Source organism: Pneumocystis jirovecii (genome assembly GCF_001477535.1).
Source record: "Pneumocystis jirovecii RU7 chromosome Unknown supercont1.4, whole genome shotgun sequence".
Lineage (NCBI taxonomy): Eukaryota > Fungi > Ascomycota > Pneumocystomycetes > Pneumocystales > Pneumocystaceae > Pneumocystis > Pneumocystis jirovecii.
This window is the reverse complement of record NW_017264778.1, coordinates 582,501-602,696: the sequence shown is the minus strand read 5'-3', so window position 1 is coordinate 602,696 and position 20,196 is coordinate 582,501. Positions and strand designations below refer to the sequence as shown.

The window sequence follows — 20,196 nt, the reverse complement described above, 5'->3', positions numbered from 1 at the left end:
TTTTTTCTTCAGTTGTGATAGAATCATCTAAGATAAGACTATACATAGAAACATCATCACCTAAAACCATAAACCATGCAGATGAAGATAGTAAGTGTTTTGATAAGGAATCAGTTGATTCAGAATGTACTGATGGGCCATAACTCCTAATTTTTTTGAAGTAAATAAATTTAAGTTTTCTTTTGATTCTAAAAGATAAAAATTAAAAAAAAAAACGAAAAAAAATAAAAATACCATAAGTATTAATACCTTTCGAAAAAGCATATGATATTGTGCTTAAAATCACAAAGATCACAAAGACAAAAGCCTTCATTTAGAAAGATGATATACTTTAGTTGTCTCCATTATGAATTTAGTATTAATATTATTAAATTTGGTTTCAGATTTTAGAATAAAAATACAAATTATTGAATGTTAAATTATTATCTTTAATTTAGTTTCCTAATTAGTTACAATATTTTTATAAAAATATAAAAAAATTTGATTTTTTACAAAAATTATAGTATGAAAAATACGACATTAAATATAATTTAAACTGTATTTTATTTCAAATAATAATATCATTTTTATGTATTTTATGTGTTTTTTATATTTTTTAATTTCAATTATTTTATTTTTCGTTTATCGTTTTAGCAAATTTGTTAAAATTTAATTTATCTTTAAATTCTTATAAATGGTTATATTTATGGAAAATTACTCTTTTATTTTTGTTTATTCTTTAGATTTGTTGTTTTATATTGTATTATTTTATTTTATCTTAAATATGATATTAAAAGAATTACTAAAAATGAAAAAATTGTGATCTCTTACAAGTATGAGGGTGTCCGATATGCCTTTGAAATTGCGTCTGAGTAAGCCCCGCAATAATATGGGGTAACTGTGGAGTAAATAGAGAAGTAAATTTATTAGTGGATTATAAAAGTAGCGATAAACAGACTGATAAGAAAACATGAATTATAGAGAAATCTGTTGTAAATTAATGAAAAGATATTACTCTTTATTTTATTTTCTAATCTTTTCCGCTATTTTGCTTGTTCGTTTCTTTTAAATTATACGTGCCCTTTTTTAATCTTTTTCATCCATTGATCTTTTTAGATCATAACCGAAATAACTGCTACTATTACTACTTCTTTTATTGGATTTCATTCATCCACTTTCGATTTTCTATTTTGTTTTATATTATTTGGTTGTCTTGTATATCTTGCGTAGATTTAAAGCCTTATCAATATTAACATTACAGTTAATGTAATTGCATATTTATTGCAAAAGTGTTGATACATATTGATCTATATGTAACTCATGTGTTTGTTGTGTAAATTGTCGTGTATTTTTCTTTCTCCTTTCGTATTTCTTGCTTTATCTATATTATTGTCGTTTTTCTTTGTTAGTATTTTCTTAAGGATTTATTTCTAACAACTTCAGTATTATGCATAGATAGTTCAATATTTTGCACATTTTTTAGCTAAATATTCTTTTTTGAAGTCAATTTTCTTTTGTAAATGACATTTCTTTTAAAATGCACAGAAGAATAAAACAATTATTCCTTTTAGGCAATTTCTATTTTTTATTCAAATATATAGCACAGTTTTTTAAAGAACTAAATAGTATTTATATAATTTTAAAATATGTTTCAGTTTATTGGAATTTAAAATAAAGGTTGTTTTGTTTGGTTATATTACATAATTATTATATAGTTCCAAAAACTTATATTATATTTTCTTAAGTCTTATATTTTGTTTGTAATTTTAGATTTTTCTAAAAAATGTATAGTTTAAAACAGACTATATTTTATTCAACCAAATATTGTTTTCGAATATACTATATAGTTATTTTTAGTAAATATATAAAACGAATAGTTCATTGTATTTACTCTTTGATTATTTACTCTTTGATTATTTGCACTTTTTTACTAATTTTTAGTATTTTTAGGTTTGTTTTAAATGATATTAGAGAATAAAATAAACAATATAAATCACTTTGTGGTAATTATTAGTTAATGTACTAAGTTTTTGGTATAATATATTATTTCTAAATCTCTTATTATTTTTTTTGGAATTTTTTGAATTATTTTTTTCCAAATAAAATTAATTCCAGTTATTGCTTTTATTTCTTATCTTTTATAATTTGTTTAGGTGTTAATGGTTTTTATTTATCTTTTAATTAAACGTATTTTTGATATCTTTTCTTGCGAAGTAATGCTCTTTTATATTCAAATGTCTAATACCACACATTCTTATTTTTTTATTATTATGTTAATATTTTATAGATTTTTTAAATTTTTTTGATTTTTAAAATATTCGCATTTTTTACTAGATATACTTTCTTAGCTTATTAAAAGCAGCGTTATAGCAGTATGAATTTTTAGTATTCGAATTTCAGTTATATTTCTCTAGTAATTGTTTTTTAATTGAATATTATTATATTCGAAAAACTGTATTTTTTAAAACTGTATTTTTTAAACATTTTTTTTAAATTTTTTAAGCTTGAGAGTATGATTATAATTTAGTATATAAAAGTAAAGCAATATTTTTAAGAAAATTGTTGAGCTTTATTTAGAAAAAATATATTTTGTATAATTAATTTATTGTTTAGCTTTCAAAAAATTATTTTTAAATTTATATTTATTTTGATTTTTTAAATTTTCTGAAGTATTTTTAAATTATTTTGATTAGATTTCTATAATATTTATTTTTTAAAATAATTTAGTTTTTTTAGTATTGTTTTTTTATATTTTCTTGGATTTCAGGTTTATCTTATTTAATTTTCGAATTATCCTTTTATATTTTCTGGAAGCTTTTTTTGCTTTTTTAATATTTTTTAAATCCTTTATTAGAATTAAAATTTTGTTTTATAATTATATTTTTATTATTTTCTTTAGGTTCTGATTTTATAGTTAATTTAAAATTTTAGATAACCTTTTAATTATTCTTTTGTAATCTAAAGAAAAATTGTAGTACTATATTTTTTAAGGTATGTTTTTGTTATAAATTGTGTTTAAAAGTGTTGAGTATATCTTTTTTTAGCTACTTAATAATTTTTAAAAGAAATTATTTAAAAAGAATAATTTTAAAAAAAAATTGTAAAAATAAATTTGATTTTAAAAAATGTATTAAATTCTTTAAAATAATCAAATGAATATATTTTCTTTGAAATTATTTTTATATTTTTATATTTTGGTTAATGTAAAAAATAAAAAATTTATTGTAAAATCCATAATTTGTTACTAAATCAGACGGGTAGAAAACTATAGTCTATTGATTTAATCTATTATTAGAAATTATTACAAGTTAATAATTCCGCGAATTCATTGTTAATTATTTTTATACAAATTTATTACTTTTATAGATTATATTTTTATAAACGAGAATTATTTTTAGAAACATTAATATTAAGATTTATTATAGCAAAATATATATAAAGAAATGCGTTTTATATCTTAAACAATTATTCAAACTCTTGCTGTTATTCTCATGATAAGACAAATGATTCCTGCTCTGAAATCCTTCAACCCGAAGTCCGTAATCTTTATCCTCTGCTTCAGAGTCATCTGTATTAGCAGGTTTTGATGTTACAGTTACAACTTCTGTATATGAACAACCCGAATTGTGTGTAGTTGGTTCGTCCTCTGAGGACACAGTTGTTGATTAAGGTTCTAACTCTGGTTCTGGTGCTGGTGGTGGTAATGGTGGTGGTAGTGGTGTTAAAAATATTAACAGTTCTAGTATGCCACACTTAAGAGTAGATTCATAACATCCATAAGAAATTCTAGTGCCAATTGTATTATAAAACTTTATAAATGAGCATAATAATAATTTTTGACCTTCAAAGGTAGAATTAAAATTGGTAAACAAAAACTTGAAAAGCGTTAATGAAAACTCACAGATTTTTCGTAAATACTGTTTCAATTTTTTATAAACATTATTTATGCTAGAACAGACTTTATTTGAGATTACTCTAGTATAATTTTCGCAATTTTTAGTTAAACTTTTTTTATGTTTATTAAAAGTATATAATTCTTCGCTAAGAGTACTGACTAAAGTATTAAAGATATCTTTTTGAATTGAAATATTATCACATTTCTTTTCAGCTTGAAGACATATATAATTCAAACTAAAACATTTTTTTAAACATTTAACAATAGTAAGAATTATGATAAGCGATGTGAGCTGAAGAATTACTGGGAAATCCATAATATTATAAATAATTCAATAATCGTTTATAATGTCTTGATACTTCCTCTAACATGTGTTTACATGAATTTTCCTTATTATCTATAATTGATCTGGATTGTCTAGACAATACTTAGTAAGATAATTAAGATAAACAGTTTTATTTTGCAAATCTGAACTTTTTTTCTCAAGTATATTTAATATCAGTTTTCCCAATATATCTAGATCGTTATAAAGTGTAAAGCATAATATAGAGTTCTGATGTATAATTAAAGTATGATGCTAATTCAGTATATCTTTCTCTCATTCTATTATATATATTATATTTAGAATTTATAATTGTTTTTTATACTTGATAATTGAATTTTTTAGATTTTCCCATAATATAATTTGTTAAATTTTTCATGTTTCATCTAAATGCAGATATTTGTATAGACATGATAACTCTACATGAAATTTTTAGATTTTTTGAAAAGAATCTTTTTGCAGCTACTTATAGCTCTATTATGTATTAACCATCTATGTTTTCTTTTAGTTTAATTTCCCTGCATAATTTTCTTATTAAAGCATTATCAGCTGCTACTTCTAAATTAATATGATAACAGATAACTCATATATTTTTGCAAATATTATAATTCATTCAATAAGTAAATATTAATAAAATATCATATTGGTAGGTATTCTAAATACTGTGTTTTTGAAAGAGAATAATATAAATACTATCAAAAATCATTAACTTTTCTGAGTTTATTTAAAAAAGGACAGGAGTATGTCTTAATCTCATAATATATGTTTATGCATATTTTATATATATTATAATGATTTCTAGCACACATACTTAGGGCGTATTCTAAAATATTATTGAGCATTTTGCATTTAGCATTTTTCTATAATTTGATGTTCCAGTAACTTTTTTAATTAAAAAGTCTATAATCGTTATGTCTATAAGAGTTTTTATTTTAATAATATGAACACTTAAATTATATAATACATCATAGGCATAATAAGTATTTCTTCCGTTTGTATAAGATGGATTTTTAAAAAGATCAAAGTTATAATGTTCTGTAATATAAAAAAAACCATTCTTTGTACAATTTAATCAAAATAACTGACAAGCAAAATAAAGTTATGAACAATCTGAAACAAAATAATAACATTTCTTTAATTTATGCAATTTTCTTCTGATATTTTTTTTTATCCTAAAAAAAATTAACTTTAAAAACTTAGACATTCTTTTTTAGATTTTTCAGTAAATTCTTCACAAATAGTATCACCACTAATACATAATTCAAAAAAATCAAGGCATCATTGACTAAATGATAAATACATCTCTTAGAATACTTTTAAGCGAGCGTTTAAATTACTCGCGGTTCTTTTCAAAAAATCAAAAAGAATTTGTTTTATTATTTGCATAACATTTCTCTTATTAATAACTGTTCTTTAATTTAAAACATTTTTCATTAAAATAGTATGGAGAATATCTCTCTAGAACATTTTATTCGTAATTTGATACATTGATTCTATTCATTTATTTTCTTATTGGAAATTTTACTTGCTGTTTTTTTTACTCTGGTCATTATTTTATTGAATAGAGCACTACATACATCTTCAGGATTTTGACAAATTTCAAGAAGCATTTGATTCATGCTTTCCGTAGAAGTACACTACTTTATTAAATCTTTTTCACATGTATAATGTATTTGATTTGGACCTAATATAACAATTAAATAATAAAAATCATCTTTGCAATTGTACTATAAATTTTCAAATTCTATTTTTACAAATTCTTGATGTATAAAGGAATAACACTATTTATTTTCATATATACGAGAAAGCAATGGATCTTCATTATATAGTGGAGAATAGTTATTAATAAGATCTAATAAGTCAAAATTATACGAAGGGAAGATTAAAGTTATTTAAAACATCTTCATTCTTTGAGAAAACACTTTTTATAATAATTGAAATTAGAAAATATTCACTTTTAAATAATAGCATAAGTAAAAAGAAAAGCGGAAGAACTCTTTTAAATTATATTATTGATTTAAAAATGTAAACAAAAGGAGAATGGTATCGAAAATTATTCTTATAAACTAATTGATAAAATATAATAAATATAATAAATATAATAAATAAATATTGTTTTACTGTATTTTAATTTATTTCAATAGTTCTTAAGATATTTATTTTTTTATTTATTTTAAAATGTTTATTTTTAAAGTATTTGGTTTTGAAGATCAAGTATAATTTTTTAATAATTCTTTTGTTTAAAATAATATGGTTTATAAAAATATTTTAACTTTTTTGAATACCTTTTTTTATTTGGATCGTTTTTTATACATTAAGTCTAATATTTTTATTTGACTCTAAGAGATTGTTGAGTACAATAATTTTATGTAGATTTTTAAATTTTCTCCAATTTTTATGATTTTTCAATTATTTGTTTTACTATTTAAACCATATTTTACGTAATTTGAAAATATATATTTTTATAATTTTTATTTCTTTTCTAAATTTATTTATTTGACATTTTTTCAAATTTATACATATTTTTATCTTGAGTTAATTTCATTTTAAATTTTTAAACTGCTTCAATATAATTCTATAGATTATATTTTTATTTAATAAGATTTTTTAAATGTTTTTAGTGTTTATTTTCAGAGATTATCAAGCGTAATATTTATCAAGTATCTTCTTACAATTTTGTGTTAATATTATTTTTTAACTTTAAATTACTTATGAAAAATTTTAAATATAAAATTTATATTTTTAATATTTTTTTTTATTAATCAAACAATTCAACATACTTTTTATTATAGAGAATTAAAATTTAAGCAGATTTTTTTCAAAATATTTTTTCTTTATTAATAATTTTATTTATGAAACTATTTATTAAGATTATGTTTATAAAATATAAGTTTTATATTTATATAAATTACTTTATTATTTATAATTTTTAGATAAGAACATTTCAATTACACTTTTAATTTTTAAATGATTTTTAAAATTTCTAACTTTTATTTAATATTTAATAAAAACAAAATTTATATATCAAAAAAGTATATATTAAAAGAGTAAAAGAATTTTATTACCTTTTTTATATATAATTAAATAGATAATGCTTCATATTCAATTTATTTAGAAATAAAGATAAAATAGAAATTAAAGGAATTCATTAGTATGTTGAAATACTTTTAATTATTTATAACATAATAATTTAAATATTTAAAATTTATAAATAATAAGATTATAAAGTATAGTTTTTTATAATTTTAATATTTTTGTGTATCTTGAATATTAAGTGAAAATTATTTTATTTATACTATAAACTTTTAACACTTATATAAAAGCTAAATCTTTAAAAAATATGATCATAATTATAAAACATTTAAACTAACAACAAATTTTTAATATCATTCTTAAATTCAATAATATTAAATAAGTTTTTATAATTATATATATATATTAAAGATTTTAATTTTTTATCTTTGAAGTTTTATTAAAAATTATACTTTAGTTTTCAAAATATTTAATCAAAATAATAAATTATAAAAAAATTAAAAATTTATTATATTAAATATTCATCAGATTAGATTATTCCAAAGTTTAAGACAATACTAGATTCTTTAGAAAAAGAATAATATTTAATACATTAATTAAATCTTAATATCTATTTTTGTATTTTTAAATTAATTATTAAATCTTATCAATTATAAATAAAAATTAATAATTAATTTTAATAATATTCTTTTATTAATAAATATAAAACGTTAATTAATGATATAGATTAGGTTATATCTTAAATATTAAATTTTTAAATAAGTTATAATACAAATTATTATTTCCAAAATCAACAATGAACAATTAGTTCTAGAAATTATATTTAGATATTAGAAAGGAACAGTTCATATTCTTTATTTTAATAGTTATATATTTTTTTTTTTATTTTAAAAGAACATAAAAATAGCTTATAATATTTTAAAAATTTTTTCATTGTCTTTTTTACAATTGAAAAAAATAATAAATATTAAAATTTCAAGTTCTATAAAAAAATTAAATTATTAATTTTATATTTTTATAATTTTTTTTTAAGGTAGTTTTAAAATAAAAGGATTTCAAATTATTTATAAAAATATAAAATTTTATATTAAAAACAATAATTAAAAAAATTTTAAAATAATTCTAATAATTATAAATTATAAATTAAATAATTAATTTTTATGATTAGATCTTTTAAAAATACTTAAAATGGATTATAATTTCTAACTCAATGTTATTTTAGGGTAAATTATTTTTTTATTTTTTAGAGTTTATATTATTTTTTCAAAATTCTCATCTATCATAAAATATTAATTAAAACCTTTTAATTAAAATGAAACCAATTGTCATAATATAAAGTAATTTAATATAGCAATTTTTAATCTTCATTTTATATATTATTTTAATTATGTTATCAATACAAATATATTATAAAGAATAAATATTTTTAAATCAACTATTAAAAATTTAAAATATATTTCAGTCTCTAAAACTCTCTAAATCTAAATTTTCATATTCGAAAGAATTAGAAAAATCAAAATACTTATTTTGAGATAATTCATCTGAAACTGGATTAAGAAAGATTACATTTCTTTTTATATCTTGATATCTTAAGTATATTAATGTGAAAAAAATTACTGTAATTATAATTGAAAAAATTAAAATGATTGTTGAAGCTATAGAAGTTTGATTACGTCTAAATAAAATGCCAACATATACAGGAATAACATGCTAATAATTATTCAAGAATGTATTTTAGATAAATAATGAATTAATACCTTAACAGAACATGGTATAGCGACCAATAACCAAGAGTAATACGAAATTGAATTAATAGTTGCAAATAGAGGCGTTGAAAAATGCGAAGGTATAGCACTTAAAGATATTAAAAACATCATACTAATTTTTTTCTCTTCTATAATTTTAACAAAAACTCCATAACTACTCCTATATTTATTTCGAAATTGTATAGCTTGTGCATGACAAAAGTGACGAAAAGATAGAAATACTAATGTTTCCCCAATAATAAAGCTATTTTATATTAAGAAAATATATAATAAAATATAAAAATATACGATATCAATACTATTATAAATCCAACATATCCATATACAAATCCAATCAAAATTGTTGCAATTTCACGTCCAAACATTGGAGGAAATGAACAAAAGATTAAAATAATAGCAAATATTAAAAAACCTCCATTAATTTTTTGTATTCTATCAGCAGTTGGTGCTAAATAAAATTAAAAAATATTAAAAAGAATAAAATAAAATACCAAGCAAATCTACGATCTCAATATTGATTAGATATAATAGCATTAATAATAATAAATTACCTTTTGATGATGAATATTCATCAATACCATAGCCATTGGCCCCATAAGAAAAAAAATGCTTCCAAATAAAGCATATTTTCGATGAAATTTCATTTGAAATCTTTGTAGTTTTTTTTAATCAAAGTACGAAATTTAAAAATTAAATAAAAACACATTTTAGAAAAGGTTTAAACTATGAAATAATTATTTATTATTTATAAAAAAATCAACTCATTATTCTAATCTTATAAATATATCAAAAATTAAACAGTTTTAATCGTAATTTTTTTAAATTGTCTAAATCATGGCAAAAAAACATAAATCCAGGTTATTATATACATTATAACATTAAATGTCATTGTAAAAGAAATAATAGAACAATTCTTATAAAACTATTGTCTACTGCTGGTACTGGATGGTTTTACACTATTTCTCGTCCTCGAACATCTCCAAAACTATCTCTTATTAAATTTGATCCTAGAGGTTATTTTGCTTTTAATAAATATTTATATACTGATTTTTGACAGTAAGAAAAAGAGTATTATTTGAGGAGACTAAAATCAAATGACTAATCTATGAAAAATTATAAATTATTTATAAACTTTACAATTTAAATTTTTAATCTTAACAGATTTTTTTAAATATGTAAAGACAAAACAAACAACAATTATTATTAATATTAATAAAATGGTGTTTAACTAAACTAGTTTAATATTTAAATTAATATATAAACAATAATAAAATGCTTTAACATGTTAGAAATAAAATATTATTAGGTTTAAACAACTCATTTTCGCAAAATTAAGTAGGTTAATGTTGTATCTTGTTATAATTGCAGTATTAAATAATTTAGAATAAATGCAAGAACCATTCAAATATAGAAAACCTCGTTATAAATATTTACCATTTTTTTTTTTCTTATATGTGTTAGTAATGCTTCTAGTTGAATAGCTTTTTTGGTCTGTTGAATTTCCTAATTGTGCAGTAAGCCAAAAATTAGTATCATTATTAGAATATTCATTTTGTGCCTATTTATAAATTAAAAATATATAAAAATAAAAAAAAAAACACTTTTTTTGAAATTTTCTGTTTATCTTGATTCTTCTTCCTTAATCCATTTTCTATATTCTTTGAACTATTAGCATCTAGAGATAAATGTTCGGGAGTAATAGTTTCAATGTTTTCATCTTTATAATTTTTGTAAACCTAAAAAGTCAAATATATATCATAATTTTACTAATATTTACATTATTATTATTTATAATACTTTTCTTGTTATCTTTTCCTGAAGACACTAGAGATTGTGAAACTAATTGTGCCTAACAAATAAAATAAATATACATATATATATAATAAATACATACAGAGCCAAGACTTTTGTGTTGAGTATTAGCAGTATTATCAAAAAAGACTAAAGGAGAATCAATTTTTTCCAATAATGAGTGATCTTCCTGACTAGGTGAGTTTAATAATTTTTTAGGTACTTCAATAAAAGCGGAAACAAGATCATCATTCAAAGACTCTAGATTACCAGCAACAGTTTCATCTCTTAAACAATTTTCAATATTTTTTGTAAGTCTGGAATTGATTTTATTTTCATTATTTACGTATTCTAAAGAACTAGAATGTACTCTTTTTATTTTATTTTCACTAGGAGGAGATATTATTTGAGATACTAAATGAATAGGAGTATTAATATTTATTTTAGATGGATTATTTGATTTTCCAGGAGTTTGATGAATTATCCTATTACTTGAGTGAGAAATTCGAATTTTTTGCGAGTCTTTATTAATATCATCAGAAAAATTATTCTTAAGCAATTTTGTTATTTCGAATTTCAATGAATTTATTGTCTAAAATTATTAAAAAAATAAAATTTAAGTTCTTTGTACATTATCTTGATCTGCAATTTTTTCAATTAATTCTGCTTTTTCCAATCCAACCTAATTTTTATTATATACTTTTTTCAAGAGATATTTATATCTAACCATACAAATTAATTTCTCCTTATAAGACAATTTATCATCCTAAAAATATTCTGTTAGAAAATAGTAATATTATATAATTCTTACTATATTATTTTTATCATTATTTAAAGATTTTAAAAGTAAAATTTCTTTTTCCAATTTATTAATTTTATTATCTTTAGATTTTATTATATTATCAAACTTCGCCTGTTCGGTTTCTTTTAACTTTAGAACACGCCTCTCGTAATCAGCAATTTCTTTTTCATATTGTTTTTTAAGCTTCAAATTATTAAATTAAGCTAATCAAAAAAAAAAAAAACAAACTTCATTATTATTAGAAAGATCCATAAACAGAGAATTTGAGTTTTCTAAATTTATCATTTTGCTCTATAAAATATTAATAAAAGAATATGTTATAAATAGAGAGTAATAACCTTTAAAGAATCACATTCATCCTTAGATACTTTTAATTCCTGTTTCATATCTTTAATAATATTTTGAAGTTTAATATTTTCATTAGACAATTGTTCATGATTTTTTTCAGTAATCTTTAATTTTTCAGAAATCTCTTTAATATTTTGAAATTTATCTAAATAGTTTTCATTATTATTATTATTATTTAAATGAAATGGCCTTTAAAACAATTAAAATAAATTTAAGATTTTATAGATTATTTAATACTTTTCAAAATCTGTTTTAAATTTTTCAAGATGTATTTTCAACCCTTCTATTTCTAATTGAAACGATTTAGCTAATTGAACAAAATCATCTGTTTTTTTAACAGATTCGTATTCTTCTTTTTCTTTTATTATTATATTTGCTTGCTTTATATTATTTTCCAAATCCTCAATACGTTTGTTATTAGAAGAAAGAATATTTGAATGAAAGTTTTTAATATCAGAATAGATAGAAAGAGATCTTAAAAATAAAAATTATGATTAATTAAAATTGATAAGCTTACTCTTTTGAATATTTTTGCCATTTTTCTCGAATTTCTTTCAAAAAAGGATCAAAAATATTTGATCCAGCATGAAAATTCAGACTAATTTCATGTAAAATGTTATGTTCCATTGTTTTTACTTCATCAGACCTAATAAAAATAAAATGCAATAATCATTATGAATATATTCATACCATCGTGTAAAAATGTTTTTTAAAGTATTTTCATTTTTCTGAGTTTCTTCATAAAAATTTTGCAATAATCTTTCAAAAAATTCATGTTCTTTTAAAAATTTATTATATTGATTATCTTTTTCTTTTCTTTCACTTATTAATTGATTTTCTAGAAACCGAACCTTATCTCGTTCTTCAGCTAGAAGGGTAGCATCTTTAAAATTTTTTTCTTGAAGACTTTTGCGATACATATTCTCTAATTAACATTAGTTATAGTAATGAGTTTTTAAAAGAATATACGTTTTACTAACTCCTCTTTTACTTCACCAAGTTGTTTATGAACTTTAGAATTTAGTTTTCCTTGACGAGTTAAAACCTCGCATTGATGTATAATTCCTTGTAAACTTTCGCGTGATTTTATAATATCTGTTTGAAATGATTTTATTTCATTTGACCATTTTATAATTTCTTTATGAAGAGAATTATGATCTCGACCTAATCCGTCTAAAAACTTTTGAAATCCAAAAAATTTGGATTTTACATCTTTCGTTTTTTGCTTTATAGATAAAAGCTGAGAATTTGTGTGCAATAATTCAGCATTCTACAACTATCAATAAATAATAAACTATAATATCAGTTAAATATTGCCTTAATATTAAGTTCTTTTTCTAATTCTTCCCTTTCTCGACGAACCTTTTCTAGACCAGAAAAAAGTAAACCTACTCCTCCATTATTTTGATCTGAAACATTTATTTTTTTTTGGTTAAATTTTGAAGAATCTTTAGAAATATTTCCTATATTAGCTAAAGGAATATTTAGTTGATTAAAATTTGGTTGTAATATTTTTTGTTTTTTAGTATTAGAAAATATGTCTGTAGAATCGACAAGTGAATTTTCAGTACCAGTAAAAACTATAGAATCACCATTTTCAGAAGACTCTATAGCCATATTTTTACGTTTTGTAGGAGGTGAAAAACCTGATAATTTATTCCTCCATGGATTTTTAGATATTGACAACTGAGATTCCATTGCAACATTTCCTTGTAAAAGAGGAGAATTATGTAAATGATTAGTGAAATTCAAAAACTTAGAAGGAGTTTTTTCATGAATGCAAACTTCAAAATTATTTTCTGGAATTTTTTTGCTATTTTTCTCTTTTAATATTGTTTTATTGTACATAAGATCTTCTTGTTTAGAAATATCTTCGTAGTTAGATAAACTATTTAGATAATTGTGTTTTTTCACTATACCAGATAAGCTAAATGGAAGAGTTCTTTGTTTAAAATTATCATCATTTAAAGAATTTGATCCTGCTTTAATCGATGAATCATTCTGTAACGTCTTTGTATATATTGAATTTAAAGGTACTTTTTTTAAAAAAATAGGACTTTTTGGAATTGATTCATGTTCTTTTTTTAAAGATGTGTCATTTTGATTCAATTCAGATCGTTTATATGCTTCAATAGTCTCTTGTAAATCCATCATAGTTCTATATAGCATAATATTCCATCTAAATGCGTTCAAATATAATAATATTAAAATGTTTTCACATCATTTTGTTTTAGTAATCACTTATTTTTGTTTATTTTTACTTAATTCTTAAAAAATAATCAATTTAAAAATAATATTAATGTCGATAATATCAAAAACGAATGATTCATGTTTAAGAAATCATTTTAGTTAACGTTTAAAGGTCTAAATAAAAAATAATATAAAAAAATGTATTTAATATATATTTTCAAAAAGTTGAATAAATATTAAACATTTCTATAAGACATTTGGAATTGATTTTTTTACTAATTTCAAAATAAAATTATCTTTAAAACTTTTTATAATAATAAGTCAAATAACAAAAAAACAATTTGAATAAAATGAATCTAATTTATATATTAATTTTATTAAATCAAATTTTAACAATTTTTATTTTTTCAAAAATCTTAATTTTTAAATATAAACTATGAATTTTAATATTTCTTTTCTAAATAAATTACAAATATTTAAAATATTTCAAAATCAAAAAACATATAATCTCAACAACTTGAATTTCAATTCTATAAGCAAAAATTAATCTATTACAATATATTTATATGTTGAATAACATTTTAATCCATAATTAATCTTAAATTATAAATTTTGTATCATGTTTTTTAAAAATAATTATTTATGCTTATTTAATACTGTACCAGTCTATCATAATTTTAAATAAAATTTAAAAATTATATAAAAATCTTTAATATTACTGAAATATAATATAAGTATATTTATTATCATATCTTTTTATTTGAAACATTAATGAATCGATATATATATGAATGACTTACGACCAATTTTTTCATCGTACAATTTAAATTTTAAATTTCAGAAAATAGCTTAATAATTTTATATTAATTAAGTTTCTTTAAAACCAATGGCTATTACTGTAGTATACACATATGATAAAATACATTTTTTAAATATTAACAATTTTTTTGTAGGCATCTTCACAGTCTGAAATTTTGAATACGACAAACAAGCCTCGATCAATTTTAAAACAAAAAATAGAGGCAAAAATATCGCAGAAATTAAATGGTAATCACAACTCTTCATCTGATTCACATATTCTTGTGTTAGAAAATTGTACAAGAATTCTTTGTGTAGCAGATATAAGGGGTAAGTTATTAAGAAATTCTAAAAAAATAAGTTTTTAAATTTTAGGGAATATATCTTTTTTGAATGAACTTTCTAAAAAAGTTAATGCTCAATATATTATTCATACGGGTGATTTTGGATTTCACGATAATAGTAGTCTAGATAGAATGAGCGAACGGTATATATCTTTTTTCATATTTTTTAGTCCTAATAGTAAAAGGACATTAAGACATATTGTTCAATATTCGCCTTTAATTAAGCCTTATTATCGTTCCAAATTCACTACAAACAATTCTATTGAATCTATTCGTAATACTATTTCTCGTTCTGAACTTATTATTTCCGAATTATCATTATTTTTATCAGGAGTAAAAGAGCTTTTAGTTCCAGTGTATACTATTTGGGGGTCGTGTGAAGATGTACATGTACTTGAAAAGTTTCGTAGTGGTGAATATATGATAAAGAATTTACATATTATTGATGAACATTCCTCAAAATGTCTTAATGTAGGAGATATTAAACTGAGACTATTTGGTCTAGGTGGTGCAATAATAATGCACAAGTTATTTGATAATGGCGAAGGTAGAACAACAATAGCGGGTGGACAAGGAACAATGTGGTCTACAGTGCTGCAAATGGGAGAACTTTTACATACTGCTGATAGAGTATGGGATAGTTCTGAAGTTAGGATTTTTGTAACACACCATTCTCCTGGTAGAGAAGGACTACTTAAGCAAATATCACTTGCTCTTAAGGCAGATTTTACTATTTCTGCTGGTCTACATTTTCGTTATGGTTCCAGTTATAATGATTTTAGCGTAACACCATCAACAGCGCATTATCTTCAGAAGCTAGCAACATCTAGAGCACAATTTATGGATGTTTGGGAAACTGTAAAAGATGAAGTAGAGTTACTTGTAAAAGATATTCAAAAGGATCATTTGTATTCTGTAATCAATCTTGTAGAATCTATGCCTCAAGAAGATATGTTAAAAAATGAAACATCCTTTCAAAATGGAGAAAAAGTTGATTCAGCATTTAAAAATACATGGAATTTTAATCTTCCTGATGCTACATATGGGTGGGTAACTTTATCTATTTCTGAGGGTCGTATAAGTGCAGAAACAAGAGCCCAAGGATTTAATTTTTCGTATCGGAAAAACATCTTACAAGCCAATATGACTGAACAGACTTCTTGCCAACCTATGCAAATACATGATCAATCTACTACTACACATACTCAACAACTTAATACTGGTTCAGTTCAAGAAGAGCTTAAAGAGCCTTCAACATCACGAATCAAAAAGCCAACGCATTCATCGCCTCATGTTGATCCTCCATCTACAAATTCAACGTCTTTAAACTCTCGCAATACACAAAAAAATACAAATGTAGTATCAGAAACATCAAAAATATCAGAAAATCGGAATAAAAAAGAAAGTATAGATAAAGAATTAGATAAATCTCAACTTTCTAAACATGCTTTATTTATTTCTCCTTGTTCAACTAAAGAAGAAGCATATTCTATCTTTAGTGGAGATGTGGTAAATTCCATTATAAATATATCTATTCGAAGTTCTAAAGGAAACTCGTCATTTAAATATGCTTTTGTATTTTTTGCTTCAAAAGATAACATGAACGCAGCAAAAAAAAAAACAATTTCTAAGCCTGGTCTAAAGATAACTGAAGCAGATTTAAGCAACAATTTCAAATCCTCAAGAAATAATCAAGGACTAGCATCTAATTTCCAAAAAAGCACTATTTCAGAAACAGATAGCGTTGGTCGTGGAATACATAGACGTAGTTCTCGTTCAAGATTAAAATCTTCTCGAGGACGTAATAATACCTTGAAGGATTCTGCAAGCAGTAAAATTGAGCAAACTAAAGATCAAATTAAGGATCAAACTAATGAAAAAAATAATCAAATGAAATCTATGCATAAAGACTTAGATAAAAATAAAGAAATTAAAGAAATATAAGCTTTTGAAAGCTAAAAATAAAACACATAAAATAAATTAATATATTTATATCAAACAAGAAACAATAAAAAATTAAAAATAAGAATTAATTAAGTTATAAATATATGCATGATGCCATCCTATATGTAAAGATTTTTTATTTAATATTTATTAAAAATTATTGTAATAAAATTAAATTATATAGTTTAAACAATAAAATTAAATAAATTTAAGAATCATCAAATACTATTTCGTGAAAAACAAATATGTTTCTAAATCACAATATTAAATTTAAATATTTTTATACATTCAAATAGCTTAATTCTTATGATTAAAAAGGAACAGTATATCTTTAAGAGTAAGTTTATTAATATTAAATAATGATGTATGCTTTTCATCATTCAGTGTTTCTTTTACAAGTGCTTTCTTTTTTTCTTGTAACATTAATATTCTCTCTTCGACTGTATTTTTAGTGATTATTTTATGAACTATTACATTCTTTGTTTGACCAATACGATAAACACGATCAATAGCCTGCTCCTCAACAGCAGGATTCCACCATATATCTAATAAAATTACTCTATTTGCTACTGTAAGATTAAGTCCTAATGCTCCAGATTTTAGAGAACAAAGTAATACTTCTATATCTTGATAATCATGTAACTTCTTAAGAACATTTTCTCTTAAATAGTGTGGCATTGAACCATCATCTAAAAATTTTTAAAAAAGAATCTAAAACACAAATAAATTACATCTCACAAACTTTATATTTTCTGCTTTTAAAAATGGTTCAATTAAATCTAACATAGATGTAAATTGAGAAAACACAATTGTTTTATGATCGGTTCCAGAATTATTATCTTTGAATTGTAGAATCTCCATCATTTTTTTAATTTTTGAACTAACAATAGGACCTTTTAATTTATTTTCTAAATTTTGATTTTCAGGTAAGTTTTTTACAAATATCTTTAAACATTTTTCACATTTATTTTCTTTTAAGTCATTGTTTTGTAAATGAAATCTTAATTATATTATTAACAATAAAAATTGTATTATATTTATGACTTACTCTTCAAAACAAATATCACATTTAAATTTTTTATTTTTCTCATTTTTTAATTTTAAATCATCAAATAATGAAACCATATCATTTACATGATCATTAATATCAGATAAAGAACTATTATTAGAAATATCAATGGCATCTTTATCTAATCTTAAGTTTCTTGTAACTAATTCAAAATGATTACATGCTTTCAAAAAAATCAGTATAATATTTTTATATAATTCACTAACCTTGTCTAAGTCTCAATAAAAGACAAAGTATATTAGTATAATTTTCTCCTTTAATTTCATTTCCAACAAATTTAGAAAGACTTTTATCAGTATACAATTCAAGTTTATTATAAAAATCACGCTCATATTTATTTAATTCAATCATTTCATGTTTAATAACTCGTTCTGGTAAACATAGCAATGCTTTGTTATTATTATTTTGTTGAAGAACAGCTTTTGTTCGTCGTATCATTACAGCATTAAGTATAATTTTAAGTTTTTTTAAAGAAATTTCATCATTTCCTTGAGATATTGTTTTACTTATTTGCTCCTTCCAAACGGAAAAATCATTTAATGGTTTAATTCGTAAAAACTTAAACAATGAATACAATTCTTCAATAGAATTCTGAATTGGTGTTCCTGTAAGGCACCAACGATTACAACCTTTAAGAGAGCATACGGAAATTGCTGTTTTAGAATTTTTATTTTTAATAATTTGAGCTTCATCTAAAATTAATCTCCACCATGATATTTTAAAAACCCTAGAATCAGAATTACAGGAATTATCTGATAATTTTTTTGTGTCTATATCTTTCATTTCTGAAATAAGAATATGATATGTAGTTATAACTACATCATACAATTCTAAGTCTTTAGAATGTTTATTTCTTTCATTACCATGATATACTAAAACAGAAAGATTTGTTTTATTAATGATTTCAGATTCCCATTGTCGTATAATAGACAAAGGCGCTACTACAAGTGTACTTTTAGAATAAACATTTTGGAAACATTTCGGACGTTTTCTAGAAACAATAAGAGCTATAGTTTGTACAGTTTTCCCTAGTCCCATCTAAACTACCAGTTACAATCTTCATATAATTCTTAAAGCTTTTTACATCATCAGCAAGAATCCCTCCTTTCTCTTCATTAGAGCCTTGATCTTCTCTTTTTTGAAGCCATCGAAGGCCATTTATTTGATGTTTAAGAAGTCGAACTTTTAAACCTAGAACATAACCAGTATCTGTATCTGTTTCTTTATCTTCATAATCACAAAAAGTGCTTTCTAATAATTTTTTGATAGAATCCTGAATTTTTACATGATCAATACAAGTAGATGTTGGTAGTTTCCTAAAAGAATTGACAGAATTTTTTTCAAAACCTAAATCTTTCTTAGATCCTGCTTTACTTTGTGTTTTGACCCATGATGGTAATGAATTATGAGGAACCTCAATAGAAACTGCATCAGACGGTGACGTTTTTATTTGAGAAACCAACTTTTTCTTCCAATTAGCTGAATTTACTGGTAAAGGTGAAAGAGATGTTTGAGATTTTATATATCCTTTTGAATTTTTTAAATAACTAGAGTTATCTATAGATGTTTTTGGTACATAAATTGATGTTGGTCGAGAAAAAATAAAAATGTTTTTTTGATCTTTGGCTGTATTTAATACATTATTTGGTTGTTTATTTTCAGAATCTAAAAATTTATATGAAAAATCTTGATTCATATATTCTTTTTAAAATATTTTATTTTACAAAATTTCTATTATTCTGCGATAACTGTTAATATTTAGTATTTCTTAGTATAAAATAATTTATTATTATAAATATATAAATAGAAAAGAATATAATTCTAAATAATCATAGCATATATAATAAATTTAAATTATACTTAAAAAACTTTGAACTAAAATTAAATATTATTAAATACATAATTCAATATAAAT

At 21.6% G+C, this 20,196-nt stretch overlaps 6 protein-coding genes across 6 annotated transcripts; 2 read left to right on the top strand and 4 right to left on the bottom strand.

Annotated features, from left to right (window-relative positions):
* Positions 1 to 3,644: 3,644 nt before the first annotated feature.
* On the bottom strand, positions 3,645 to 4,190 carry T551_01183 (uncharacterized protein; the record flags this gene model as incomplete). Its single annotated transcript, XM_018373446.1, has 1 exon — positions 3,645 to 4,190. The coding sequence occupies one exon, from the start codon at positions 4,188 to 4,190 to the stop codon at positions 3,645 to 3,647; it is 546 nt and encodes a 181-aa protein (XP_018230614.1).
* A 4,497-nt stretch (positions 4,191 to 8,687) lies between these two features.
* T551_01182 (uncharacterized protein) lies at positions 8,688 to 9,639 on the bottom strand (the record flags this gene model as incomplete). Its single annotated transcript, XM_018373445.1, has 5 exons — positions 8,688 to 8,939; positions 8,987 to 9,239; positions 9,284 to 9,443; positions 9,487 to 9,502; positions 9,547 to 9,639. 5 exons carry the CDS (start codon positions 9,637 to 9,639, stop codon positions 8,688 to 8,690), a joined length of 774 nt encoding a protein of 257 aa, XP_018230613.1.
* Positions 9,640 to 9,829: 190 nt separating this feature from the next.
* T551_01181 (ribosomal protein L33) lies at positions 9,830 to 10,093 on the top strand (the record flags this gene model as incomplete). The annotated part of the gene is made up of 3 exons (XM_018373444.1): positions 9,830 to 9,852; positions 9,902 to 10,008; positions 10,053 to 10,093. The coding sequence occupies 3 exons, from the start codon at positions 9,830 to 9,832 to the stop codon at positions 10,091 to 10,093; spliced, it is 171 nt and encodes a 56-aa protein (XP_018230612.1).
* A 322-nt stretch (positions 10,094 to 10,415) lies between these two features.
* T551_01180 (uncharacterized protein) lies at positions 10,416 to 14,090 on the bottom strand (the record flags this gene model as incomplete). Its single annotated transcript, XM_018373443.1, has 14 exons — positions 10,416 to 10,553; positions 10,597 to 10,731; positions 10,773 to 10,844; positions 10,890 to 11,378; positions 11,418 to 11,468; positions 11,514 to 11,552; positions 11,598 to 11,771; positions 11,817 to 11,879; positions 11,927 to 12,125; positions 12,174 to 12,410; positions 12,454 to 12,582; positions 12,627 to 12,861; positions 12,906 to 13,206; positions 13,299 to 14,090. 14 exons carry the CDS (start codon positions 14,088 to 14,090, stop codon positions 10,416 to 10,418), a joined length of 3,054 nt encoding a protein of 1,017 aa, XP_018230611.1.
* A 922-nt stretch (positions 14,091 to 15,012) lies between these two features.
* Positions 15,013 to 17,212, top strand: T551_01179 (uncharacterized protein; the record flags this gene model as incomplete). The annotated part of the gene is made up of 4 exons (XM_018373442.1): positions 15,013 to 15,027; positions 15,080 to 15,254; positions 15,300 to 15,411; positions 15,454 to 17,212. The coding sequence occupies 4 exons, from the start codon at positions 15,013 to 15,015 to the stop codon at positions 17,210 to 17,212; spliced, it is 2,061 nt and encodes a 686-aa protein (XP_018230610.1).
* Positions 17,213 to 17,509: 297 nt separating this feature from the next.
* Positions 17,510 to 19,977, bottom strand: T551_01178 (uncharacterized protein; the record flags this gene model as incomplete). The annotated part of the gene is made up of 5 exons (XM_018373441.1): positions 17,510 to 17,901; positions 17,944 to 18,212; positions 18,261 to 18,444; positions 18,488 to 19,319; positions 19,366 to 19,977. The coding sequence occupies 5 exons, from the start codon at positions 19,975 to 19,977 to the stop codon at positions 17,510 to 17,512; spliced, it is 2,289 nt and encodes a 762-aa protein (XP_018230609.1).
* Positions 19,978 to 20,196: the final 219 nt, after the last annotated feature.